Here is a 13,192-nt window from a genome sequence, read left to right on the forward strand (position 1 = left end):
GGGCCTTTTATGTGACAAGGGCTCAATTGAGGGAGATGCTGTACTGACTGCTGAACTAGTGTCTGTCATGAGGGAAACCACCTCAAAGCAAGAAGCTCGCCATAATCCAGTAACCAGAAAAATGCAATGTCCTCTACTAGTTCACAGATTGAGTTAACTTTCTATCAGATGTGTACCTTATCAGACCAAAGAAATCCAACCATAAGATACAACTCTGTTGAAAAGCTGGTTTCCTTGTCTCACAGCTTGTGGACTGATGCTCAAAACTCTAAGGGAAGCTACAAGAATAATACGGAGGGACTCCAGTAAGAAGCAACATCCTTTTCCACCTACAAGACATTCCTGATGCTAAGGACAGTCCTCAGCAATTCAGACTGAAAGATCAGCCCTTATAGGGGCCTTCAAGTAGAAGTCCATCCACTCTTTGTCTTTTTAACCATAGCCTCCAAATCCATGCCTAAGAGGCATTGCTAAGCCTGCCTGTACCCACACAGTGGTCTCCCAGGGCTCCCAGCCTCAGTCTTCCTGGCTGCAGACAAACCACAACAGCTGTACAAACCTGAACCTTGCCAGAAAGTCTGCCAGCTCCAAACCCCACAACATCCAGAGACCGAACATAAAGCAAACAGCAATGCCAAAACGTTACGCTAGCCTGCATCCTGCCAGCACTGCAACTGCAAGAAATGGGGCAAATCAGCAAGAGAAAGGCCAATCCGAAGGGTTCCCAGCATCCGAGATATCTCAGCTACCTCGCTGCAGATGTATCCAGCACCTATGGCACCTACAACATCCAGCATAGCCCCACTCTGATTTATGACAAGCTGGGAAGGTACCTACAGCTGCAGTTTTGCAAGAAATGATGCTGCACTGGTTTGCAGTTTGTTAACCAAGACTGCCTGAACAAGAAAGGAATATTTTCCTAAAAATAGAAAACACACAAGATTGCCTAAGACCTGAAGCTTCTCATAGAAAAGCATCCCACTCATGATTGTTGAAGTGGATTTTACAAGACTAACTGTGATGACATTCAAAATTTAATACAGCTTTTAAAACAAGACCGTGTGTAGTAAAGAGTGATGTAGTGACAACATTTACTTGGCTGGATTTAGCTTCTTAGGGCACATAAATATACTTTTGTACTTTAAGAACAGCCATAGCTGCCTACTAAATCTTGAATAATACAAGGCAGCTTTGTAGACCTTTAAACACATGCACCAACTTGGTTCTGTCTCCTTCACAAATCTGCCTCCTTACTATCTGGTCAGTCAGTCCCCAAGGCCCTGTTCTGCTTCTCTTTTGCAAACCTTAGCTTTTAAAATTAAACTGATTGGAAATCACACTTTTAAATTCCTATGCTTTTTGAGTATGGAATCCATTACTTTCAGAAAGTGGCCAAGTTTGTTTCCCCCCCTCCCCAGTTACAAAACAAACTGAAAACCTTATTTGTTTTTCTTGGTAAATACGTGATGAATTTTGTGCAACTTCATTTGAAAACTGTTTTATTGACCATATGCGTGAAAACTCTATCATAAATATAAATTAAACTGTAGATTTCTGCTCAGCACTGAATAAGAAATTTCTTTGGCATAACAGTTAAAAAAGACAATTTAAAAGGTATTGCAGTAGAATAGGAATAGCTGGAAAACACTTTTGAAAGCAAATAGCAATATTTTAGATTATGGTTTTTCGGAAAGCCAGATCTGAAGGATGTTACAGTGCTCTGATTTCCAGAGAGCATCCTGATTCCAGTATCAGAAAATCATGTCTCTTGCAAGTGCTTCATGCTCATGTTGTTGACCACTTCATAGGTAAAAATAATACTTTAGCTACACATCGTGCTTTCTAATATACTGGTTACCAAAACTACACGAGGACTAAGTGATATTTTGCCAAATAATGGGACTACATTTGAAAAACCCAAATTCAGCCAGGACCTGCCATAAACCTGGGTAAAAGCCCAGATCTGCTGTCTGTGTCTTATGCAGAAATTTGGCTCAGGTCCTGCTGGCTGCCCCAGCAAGAGGAGCCCAGCAGCATCCTAGCTTGATGATGACCTTGCTCTTCCCCTGTCATGGGGCTTTCTAGAGCTTACTCAGGGGCCTTGGGCAGAAATTAGGGTAACTTTTAAGGACAATCTTCCATAGCCACCCATACTAGCCCTGGTCCTCCCAGCTGCCGCACCAGCTCCACCATGCAAGTAGCTTCCAAAAAATCACATTTCTTGCCCCAGTGCAGGGCACTACCCAGACACAGCACTTATACTTCCAAGAAGGATCAGTCACAAGCTCTAGGACCAGTGTTAAACAAGCGAACCCATAAATGACAGAACTTAAAAAAAACAACCCTCAACTTTTGCCTACATACGACAGTATCCCCTGTATGCAGCAAAGGGTTTGGACTATTTCCATGTTCATTTTTGCTGCTGCTGTACTTATAAAAACACATTGTTCTTTCCCTGTGACATTTCTTCATATTTTTGAAAGAATACTCTCCATTAACACAAAATATCTGGCTTGAATCCTCCAGTGAGGAGGAGCCAAGGGTTTGGCTCATGTTTAAAAACAAAAGAAATATTACTCTAAGCATAAAACAAATGAGTGCAACTGTAACAGTAGATGGAGATAGAGCTCCTAGCACAACCTATGAATAATTCCAAGTCATATTAGAAGTAACACAGCTTTCTGAATTTCCCTAGAAAACAGCATGTCATTATGAGGTTCCAGCTTGACTAAAATGCAAAATGTCACTTTTTTCAGAGAAGAAGCTAAATGAAAGACAATATGTAGTGTAACAACTAAACAGCAAAGCATATCCACTTACAATCTGAAATTGTGAAAGACAATGTGTGTACACATAAGCATAGAGATATTAAAAGATGTCTCTTACCTCCATCCCCAGATCCTGAGCCAGCATCTGAAATCAAAACAAAACAAAACAGAAAAATTTATATTCATGTACTACAGTATGTCCTGTAAGCATACAAAGCAAAACTGTTCAGTTAAGTGTATTACAGCATATCTCATGTTTGATGTCATCCCTGGGTAAATTACAGAGATCTAATCGGAACGTAGTTCACTCAAGCCATCTTTCTCATGTCTCAACGATTTCTCTTTAAAGTCTCTATGTCACACTAAAATAACATAAGCCCTGGAGTGCTGTAACATCCTCATAAGCCTCTGCCTCATTTTGTTGTACTGAGACTGATACAGTTTTGTTCCCAACAGTTGTGCAAAGTTACTTCTCTTGGCCACTATTAAACCCACACCATCAAAGAGAATTTTTTAAACCCATTTGTTTAAGGCCAGACCAATTGAAAAATCACATCATTATCTTTACAAAATAGTGACATCTCATCAGATCATAACTAGTTGGAATAAACAATAGAAATTATTATTATTCAAAGATTCAATGATTAAAATTCCATTTTTCACAAAGTTGTTGCTGAGTTTCAAAACAGTGCATTATTTTTTCCTCTGCTCAATGTTTTGTTGGCTGGAATGACAAGAATCACAAATTTAGAAAGTGCAACATCATGAAATTGCCAAGCCTGGAGCTTTATTATGAAACTTTCTAAGCAAGGCAAAGCACAGAAATGCACACACATGTAGGGTTACTAGAAGTAATCCATATGAGGAGTTTCTTTTGCAGGCAAGGGAGGGAGACTGTCATCCCATCTTCCTTTTTAGTGTACGGGTTATCCATTTATCAGAATCAAGATTAATAGAGTTTCAAAAGGCTGCTTTGGGATCCAGTTACCCTATGAACTGTTAGATCTAATTTACTGACAGCACAGTTTGGTGGATCTGAACTGGCTTGTACATGCCATTATTGCTCACATTTTAAAAAAGGAAAATCTTTAAATAAACCTGCCACAGGAATGGCTTAAAATGGTAGATTTACATAGCAAGACTGCAGGGGATATGTGCAAGAGGGTTGGAAAAGAGAACAGAAAATGATGGTGTTTTGCCAGTGATCAACTCCTGCATTTTCCTGATGTGATCTTCTGTCCTGATGCACTTTCCCAAATAAGCTACCACGGAAAAAGTAAAGAAAGGAGTCTTCATTGCAGTGCCTTCATGGCTCTGGGAAGCACTTTTTTTTCCAGGTATGCCAGTTTTGGCAGGTATGCCCAGCACAGAGAAAGAAATGAACATCCACCATCACCTGCCTCCTGCAATTAACTGCAATATTCCCTGGCTCTTTGGAGGAACAAGACCTCATGTCTCTCCTCCTGCCCCTACCCTTCAATGCCCAGACCCCTGCCAGTCATGGCCAGGAGAGCTACTTGCTGCTGGACCTCTCGGCAGCCCAGGTGCCTGCTGGAGGTCCTGCACACCACATCTTGTCTTCGCCCTGTGTCACAGGGAAGACCTTAGGTACAGGGCTGCTCTCTTCTCTGCTGAGCCTCCTCTTTGGGAGAGGGAAAAAGAGGCCAAATGGTCAAGATCTCAGGAAAGTTCTTTTTTCTTTTCTCCTTTTTCTGAAATCCACAATGTGTTTCAGAGGGAATGCTTCCAACATGACCATCAACAGTAGGCAAGCCAGTTTAAGTAAAGATGTACCAATGCACTGCAATTATCCTTTAAATAAAAAAGTTTGAACCAAAAAAGATCAGTTGCTGTGCTGAGAGAAATTACTAAGTTGAACAAAACCTATGCTAGAATAGGCTCTGTCAGCCTGAGCTCCATTTAATACCAATTTATAGACAAAAAAATTGCAGCATAATTTTTTTCTCTTGAAAACCGTGAGGTGACAGCTTCAGAGAACAACATTATTCCCAGGGAAAGAAGTTTATATGCTTTCAGGTGTACAAAACACAAAATTACAGCACTGCAAAAAGTTTGTTTAATGCACTTTTTATTGACTCCTCCATTCTCAGCTAAGAAAAAATTCTGCTTTTAAACTTAAAGAACTCTCTCAAGAACAAAGACTTACTCCTGCTTTTTCAAAGGTAGCTTCACTGCCCACTGCTAACAGACACTAAGCACAAAAGAAAAACATCAAGAACTCCTGCACATAAGCAGCTTGGATTTCGTGACTGATTTTGCTCATTCACCTTTCTAGCCATTTCATAAAACGGACACAAACAGCTCACGATGGTCAGTGTTAAGCAAAGAGGTCTCAAATGTCAGTCAGTTTTCACATATGCTCTTTAATGAATTTTTCCAACAAGTCCAGTAAAAACCTCTGTTGTACAGACACAATCATTAAGAATGTTTTGGGCCAGATCTTCAGCTGGTATAAATTGGCAGGGCTCATTACAACCAGTGGTCTGTTGCATCATATCAGCTGGGAATCTGGCCCTACATGCATAAGGAAAAACCTAAGAAACTGGACTGCAGGCAATAATGCTCCAGTTCTATCTCTCCAGATTATGGAGAGGTTTGTGGTAATCCAGATGCCCATTTATGAGACATCTGCTCGTTTAATCTGCTTCCAGTTACTTGTCGGAGCAGCTCAGAAGTATATGCAGCACACAGGATGATCAGGAGCACAAGATACATATTAAAAAAAGAAATCAACTTCTGTGCTGTACTTTTCAAAACAGTGTCAAGGGTATGCTGTACCATAGCTGTGAGCCTATACTGAGTTAGTTACTTAAAAGAGAAAGATGACAGCAACTTTTCATTCCGAAGACTGCAAAGAATTAACCTGTAATGAACTCAAAGCAGGGATTCAAATGCCTTTTGCCATCCACAGTTTATTTGGTTGAGAGGCATGGCAAGATGCGTAGGCAGCCTGGAGCATGTTGTACGTACCAGTGGCACACGATCCTTCGGACACCAGGAGTATTTCGCTCTGCTGCTTGCAGGCAGCCTGTTTCAGGTAGCATTCATTTTGGTAGGTGTCGCCGTTGGAGCCACACACGGGCACGTAGTCATTGTTACACTGATGGGAACGGACAGAGAGCAGCAGTGTTAGTCACACAAGGAGGGTGGCACAGCATCCATTTGGGTGTCCCATCTGCCCCCCCGCCCACTTCCAGTATTAAAACCCTGGGAAAACACCACTGGGGGAGACACTGACCCTCCTCTTCACCTTTACAGCTACTAAAGGAGAGGGAGGGGGGATGTTTAAAAAGACAAAAGGCAAAGGAGCATAAATCAGACTTGAACAGGTTAGGGAAAAGGTAATCTGAATGGTCAAAGTGTTCAATAAGTGTCCCCAGAGAGGCCTCTCCCCGTGAGAACAACTGGGGCGTTCCCAGGGAAGGAATACGGGTAAGACAACCGGCTCCTGGCATCTGCAGTAGTGGCTCATGTGTTTCCATTGGATGGCTACAGACAAATTGTAACCAACAGGCTCACTTTTCCCCTCCTTCTGCACATACACATCCTCACTGCTAGAGAGACAGTTGCTGGCACATTCAGAAGTGTCCGCCTGTGTGTGTATAACTCTCTATTTAAGTACTTAGCCATAATTAGAACCGATTGGACAGAGGGAAATTATTTCTGAGAGACCTATGATCAAGACCCATCCCTCTTTCTGCAGAGACGTTTCTGTTCCCAGTGAGCTGCGCCCAGGATGCTCTGGGAAGGTCAAAGCTCTCCCTGCAGCGGCCGGCGGGCAGGAGCGGCAGCACCACAGGCAGCTCAGCCAGCACACAGAAGAGCACAGGAGTTATGCACACCACACACCTCTCCTTCAGCTCAAACTCCTGCTCAGCTCTGCAAACTGCCTGCTTCGTTCCCTCTACTGCTGAAAAACAGCTTTGCCCTCTCTTGTTCATTTTAATAAAAATAATTCCATTTTATACTGAAAATTGGGCAACCTACCGGGTGCAGTTATCATAAGATAATAACACTCTGAGGCTTAGAAATACTTAGATGTACCCTGTACATGGCAATTATACCAGGGATATGATTATCTCATGATTACCATACTCCTGGTATGCCTCATTGTTTAATTATAACAAATGGAATTATCACAATTATTATTTACAAATGCTCACCTCTGCTTAAATCCAAGTAAAAATTAGAAAGAAATCATATTTTCTATTTATCTCTATTATGCCAAAAAATGTCTGAGGTGTGTTCATCAGGCACAATGTAAAATGCAGAACTGAAATTCCACGAATATGAACATCAAATACGCTTCAAAATGAATGACTACAGAAGTGATTAACACAAACAACTGCATAGATTGCATTAATTGCAGGCCTCCACACAGAGCAGCTGCCAAGAAATTATTCACAGTTGGTCAGTGACATTTTGACTGGGCCAAATCAAATGACATTTTCCTTATGCATTGTATTTTCTTAAATTTTCCCAAGCTGCTGCCCATCCTCAGCACACTCTTGCCTCAGAAAAGAAAGAAAACCAGCAGTCACAACAGTAGAAGTCCTCTCCTTCCACTCCTAATGAAGGGCTCCTCCATGCAGAGATTTTAAACAGCTGATGAAAAGGTGTTTCTGCTCTATCTTCACCATTAAGTTCCAAATCTGAGCAATGTTTCAAGCAGTAAATGCCAACTTCATCTAGAAGCTCAACAGCAATTGTTGGAGACTGATCTGGAATACTTAACCAGGACAATTAACACAATCATGCACATTTTTTAAAGCATGAAGCATCAAATCATGCTTGCTTTACACATCCTATCTGCTTGTCACCCATGGGACTTTTTGCCAGAGCAATCTGCAAAATTTGGCCCAAAGTATCTCAACAGGCTCTGTTATACGTAGAAACAACGTTGGATCCTGTTCCCAAGAAACACAGTAGCAAACTCTCTGGTGGTTTCTCCCAGAGCAAGAGGCAATCTTTTATACTGATTCTGCTGTGAATCTGAAAGGCTAGACGGCCCCTCGTTAACAGCATACAGCAGTAAAAGTGAAACCCTGATCCACAGAAACCATTGACAGAGCTGCTATGAGCTAGGCTGGAACTTCTTCCAAAGTTTCGTGATTTTAAAGCACATCTGAAAGACACCAGGGCTCCAGGAAGGATTAACTCTTGTGGCAGGAGTTTCCCCATCTCTCCTGCGGCTCTCCTGCCACACTCAAGCATGGCTTTGGCCAGCAGAGGTAGAGGGTACTCCATGATAAGCACAGGTGAAGCAGCCTTTACTTTCTCAGACTGTGATGGTCCCAGCTGCATTTCTTCAACTGCTGCCCATTCTTCCCACCATTGCCTTCAGACATCTGGTATTCAGATGGAAAAGGCAGGAATCTAAGGACTGCTGATGAGTCACAGGAAACAACAGAAGTGAGAGCTTCCAGAAGGATTCTGCCTTGGCTTTGAGCTGGGATGGCTCTGAAAGCCATCATAAAACTGTAGCGGAAGTTACCCAGGAAAGAAAACAAGACCACCGATGAGAAGGTTGTGATGTTAGTCACCAGGTTACTCCTGACCCACTAGAGCTAGACTCTTGTACATGACCACACTGAATCCAGGACTCACAGCTCTTCACTGTCATAACACACTTCCTGGTAGTATTGAAAGATACTAGACCTTGACTGTCATAGTTTCCTCAATCTAGTGACACATTGTTGGGATTGGTTTAGGGCTCAACAGGCCAAGCCCTAGATGTGAGAATCATTCTCCATTCCTAAAGTCAGTCTAATCAAGCACTCGGGGACATCCATGTCAAAACTCCCACTAAACCCAGCAGCATAGTGTCATACTGTCCAATTCTTTTGCATGGAGGTTTGTAAAATACAGCTGTAGAGAGGGGAAATGGATGTGTATTCAGTCCCTCCAAGTATCAGTCAAAGGCTGCCTTTCTCAGCAGCCTTGGGGGCCCACTATCATAACCAGAGACAAGCCAGCTTTGCAGCGTTGGGGTCAGTGCTGTGCCCTGAAAGCACATCATCTATTTTGGAAAGAAAATGGTAACATGTAACACTGTTAAAAGTTTGACCTCCTCCCACCCTCATGGATTAACTGCTCCCAAAACGTCACCCATGTTTTGAACCAAGCAGCATGAAAATATATTCTGGAAACAAAATAATGCTGCAAGTTGTCAGGTGATGTTCCAGCTCCACAAACACTGGAGCATGTGAGGGAACCAACATCCATGAAAACTGGAGTCCTTCCTCATGTTAAAACCAATGAACGTCCACAGTCCTGGTGACTGAAGTGAAAAGATGTGCAGCATTGATGGAGATACCCTGGTATATTTTTTGATACATTCATGAAAACCGAGAGGGAGAACCCATGCTGCCAGATCTACGGCTTTGGGCAGACTGGGGTACAGACTCCAGCGAGCTGTGTCTCCAATCTCCTGGCACAGCTCTGCACTGTCTGCTGGACCTGTTGAGTTTGCTCTGTGCAGGGACGGAAAGGGGTGGTGGCTTATGCCACGCTCAGCTGCACTCCTGGAGGCAGCACTGGCCCAGTGCCTTCCCACCAAGCCAGCACCACGGCCTGGGTCTGCCCCAAGAGGGGGACAGGTCTGCATTTACTGCTCAGACCGGGACATGCTGTTCACCGGTGCAAGGTGTGTCTGTTGTTGTGAGGATTTAGTGAATGGGCTATCACTTTGCAGTAGAGTGCAACAAGAGCCAACCAATATGAATTCATTACTTAGCATGTGCCTGCCTGCTCTCCAGTGATGGAAGCCTAACTCAGGTGTTCCAGAGCAGTCTGATCATGTTCATCATGTCAAATAACAATAAATTAATTTTATGAACTCCACTTGGACAGACAGCATGCATCTACAATTCTGTTTTGAAAAAAAAAATCCCAGACCAAGACTGCAGCCACCCTGCTCCCACCTTCTGCCTCCCCTAGCCCCTCAAGACACAGGCTGGCCAGCCCAGGACTTTTTTAACGGTACAGAATCAAAATTAGCTTTCCGTCCTTGTCTGTTCTCTCAAGCTGCAGCTAAAGCCCCTGGCAAATTCTGGAGAAAACATAAAAAGTAATTATAGTGACGAGGCATCTGCTATTGATTTCCTCACTATCACCCCAGAGAGCTGCCACTGAAATGGGGGACCTGAATTCTGATGGAAGACCCCCTTTACTCCTGACACAAATTACCTGACTGGCTCTACCTTACTTGGCCAGCCTCAGACGCCACACTACAAATTAATTTTCTACTCTGGTGGCATATCTTTTTGGCTTGTCACATTGTCCACTGATGTTACAAGAGAAGCTAACATTTCCCCAGCTCTGCCTGTATCAAAGCAGACGCATTTGACTACAGAAGCCCCCGGCACCACACTGCCCTTCGCACCAGCACAGGATTAGCCACAGGTAATTTGCCCTCCAAGGTCACAGTCAGCCCTGTGGCTCCACGGAGGGCTCAAATCAAGACAAAGAGCTCCGAGTGTTCACAGGGCCTGATCCAGAGCACACTGAAACCAAAGACTACTGCTGATTTCAATCCAATTACTAGTGATCAGGCCCACAATTGTCCAACTCATTACTGTGATCTCATTTACATATTCATATACCAATGATCTGGTTTCCTTAAATCCGTTTCAACTGTCCCCTACAGAACTGCTCACCTCAGCATATAGATAGCGTTCACCTCTCAAAGAGGAGACAATACAGCCCAGAGAGGTTTACTTAGCTTCATTTATCCTGAATCACCAGGGACCAGCCTTGGGAAAACAGAGCTCCCCAATGCCTTTTTCCTTGTTGGTAACAACATCTGGATTTGCTCCTTCTAGTCGATGAGACCACTGCTTTATGTCAAATGGCAACACCAAACTGGGACCAAAGACAAGACCCAAGCGCTCTCTGTGGCTGCTCTAAGTTCTCAATGCTCATGGCACATCTGCCCTAGCTTACCAGCAGGCAATGAGACAAGTCACAGACATTTCACTACAGATTTTTCCTAGAAAGAGGAAACAGACCAACCCTTCAATCACTACACATGCTGAGCTGAGGCAAATGCTCAAAACACCATTCCCACATGGAATTTTTGATTGCATGTAAACTAGAAATGGAACGAAAAAAAAAAAATCCATGGTCAATATGAACTCTGCCCCAACATGGAAAATACAAGCACTTCAGCAAAGAACTGTCTTCCTCTTCTTACAGAAAATTCCTTCTTTGTTTCAAATGAACACACTGCACACTTGGGTTTCTTTTCTCCAAAGACACATTTGGCTCTGGAAATATAAATGATACTTGTCATGCTTCAAAGCAAATAGTCTATCAAAGCTCAATAATAAATTAATCATTACAGATGTGCACAATCTTGAACTATTTGGCCTGCTTTTACTGTAAACACTCAAATCAGCATTACAAGTTCCACAACTTCAGAGATCCACATTAAAATGCAAGGAACCACTGGAGCATAAACATACATACAACACATGCTGGCACATGCTTAAAACTCCTTTAATTTGTTCAGTTTTTATTTCGGTCATTATGTAAAGCACAGCTGGTTTGTGAGTTGGCTAAAACATATTAAATGAAATACTTCACAATGAAATGGTCTGACTTTGAAAATGCCTGAGGTTTAGATATAGCTGCAAGAGGGAAAGAGCAGAAATAGAAGGAAAAATCCCTACTACTCAGTAATAGCTCCTCTGAAACTATATAAAACCTAAAGGAAGTTCATGATTTTGGAACAGAGGGATTGCTCCTTAATCTGATCAGCTGGGCAGATAAACAGGCAGAAGCATTGTCACCATGCAGCCCTTCCTGAAAATATTGCATAAGCACATTACAGATCCATTTCTTTAACTAGATCAGAACTCCGAATACAATAAACCATGATCTGTATCAGGAATGAATTTAGAAAGGACTCTAAATCCTTGCTAAAAGGGCAGAGACGAAAAATCAGAAGTGTACAACCTGAAACTGCAGACCCAAAGAGACATTTAAAGCCACAGCATCTGCATTTTCCCAGAGAAACTTATTTCGTCTTGACACCAGTTGGTTCTCCTGCCGGCTTTTCCCCTCTAACTTCTCAGCACGTAGAGAAATAAATTGCTAAGCGATAGGTGATAAAGGAAGATCCTTGATTTGTATTCCCATTAGTGAATTAGAGAATGAAATATCAATCTTCTTACCTTGAACTGACAGACACAAGTCACACTGTCTCCAATCCTTAAACACTCCCCATCAAATTTACAGGTATTGGTGTCGCAGAGAAAGAGATCATTTTCTCTGTCATCATAACCTCAAAGGTAAAGAGGGAAGAAAAAGTCAGTTTTGGTCTAGCTAGAGGAACAATACAGAATGATTACATTTTAATGCACACAACACAATAACCTTGTTGATGAAACCATACAGTCCAGATTTTCTTTTGTCCTTCCCTGTCCTCAGTTTTCCACTTTTAGTCTTGTTTATCCCTCAGTCTTTCTATTAGTCCTTATTTCCCCACAGCCTCACACACTTTTTTTTTTTTCTATTTCACAGACTCAATTTCCTCAAAAGTGTCCCAGTAATTACACTATTTCACGGCTCTGGGTTGGAAACATCATCAACTTAACCCCATCCGATTGCAAATCTGTCGAACAAAAGTCCAAATTGGAATTTCTCTAGCCCACGATGCAACAAAGCCCCCAGTAATAAAGACAAACAGGCTGTGTGTTTTCTGTGATGGTCTGCCTGATCCCAATGAAGATTGATCACCTTTAAGTTAACAGAAGTGCCAGGTTCCCCAGAAGTCGCTGAGTGAACCTAGCTCTTTGCCTTTAATTTTCTCCAGGAAAAACCAACAGATCTGACTGAAGATTCAGTTCACGAATACAAGCATGAATTTCAGATTTCGCTAGCTGACTTCCCACTCCGACAGCGTGCAGCAAGGTATTAAATAAAACAGCTATATCAGACTCCAAACCCATTAAGATTTAAATCCATCGATTTTTTTTTAAAAAACATCCTAGTGCTCTTAACCATATCACTACACGTTGCAAGTGAAGAGCTTACAATGGAAATTCCCCCCCGATCTAACATGTTATGTGTGATGCACACTCATTACCGTAAATAAGGCTGTTACAGCCGTATTTCTGAATTACTTTGAGTATCAGAGAAGCGCCGGCTAATGACCTACATCAGGATCTCTCTATAAAGGTCAGCTCGCATTTAAGGAACAGGCACCGGTTCCCAGTGTGGCGGCATCTGTACCCCAATTTGCTCTCAGTTCAAGGTGCATGGAAACAGCCGCCCGCAGGACGCGCACACTCGGTCGGTCTCCCAGCTCCCCTGTCCCGCAGCCACACGCAGAGTCGACCCCTTAAGCGCGGAGTTGCGCTCCGGCGGGACCAGGGAACTCCGCCGCGGGGAGCCGCCCG

The 13,192-nt window shown here is 42.8% G+C and overlaps 1 protein-coding gene across 1 annotated transcript; it reads right to left on the reverse strand.

Annotated features, from left to right (window-relative positions):
• Nucleotides 1–2,886: 2,886 nt before the first annotated feature.
• Nucleotides 2,887–12,075, reverse strand: LOC104542747 (tomoregulin-2-like; the record flags this gene model as incomplete). The annotated part of the gene is made up of 3 exons (XM_010187156.1): nt 2,887–2,913; nt 5,760–5,889; nt 11,966–12,075. Coding segments are annotated over 3 exons (267 nt in total), but the record flags the coding sequence as incomplete, so codon positions are not given.
• Nucleotides 12,076–13,192: the final 1,117 nt, after the last annotated feature.

The sequence above is a fragment of the Mesitornis unicolor genome, unplaced genomic scaffold (genome assembly GCF_000695765.1).
Source record: "Mesitornis unicolor isolate BGI_N332 unplaced genomic scaffold, ASM69576v1 scaffold50826, whole genome shotgun sequence".
In the NCBI taxonomy this organism is placed as follows: Eukaryota; Metazoa; Chordata; class Aves; order Mesitornithiformes; family Mesitornithidae; genus Mesitornis; species Mesitornis unicolor.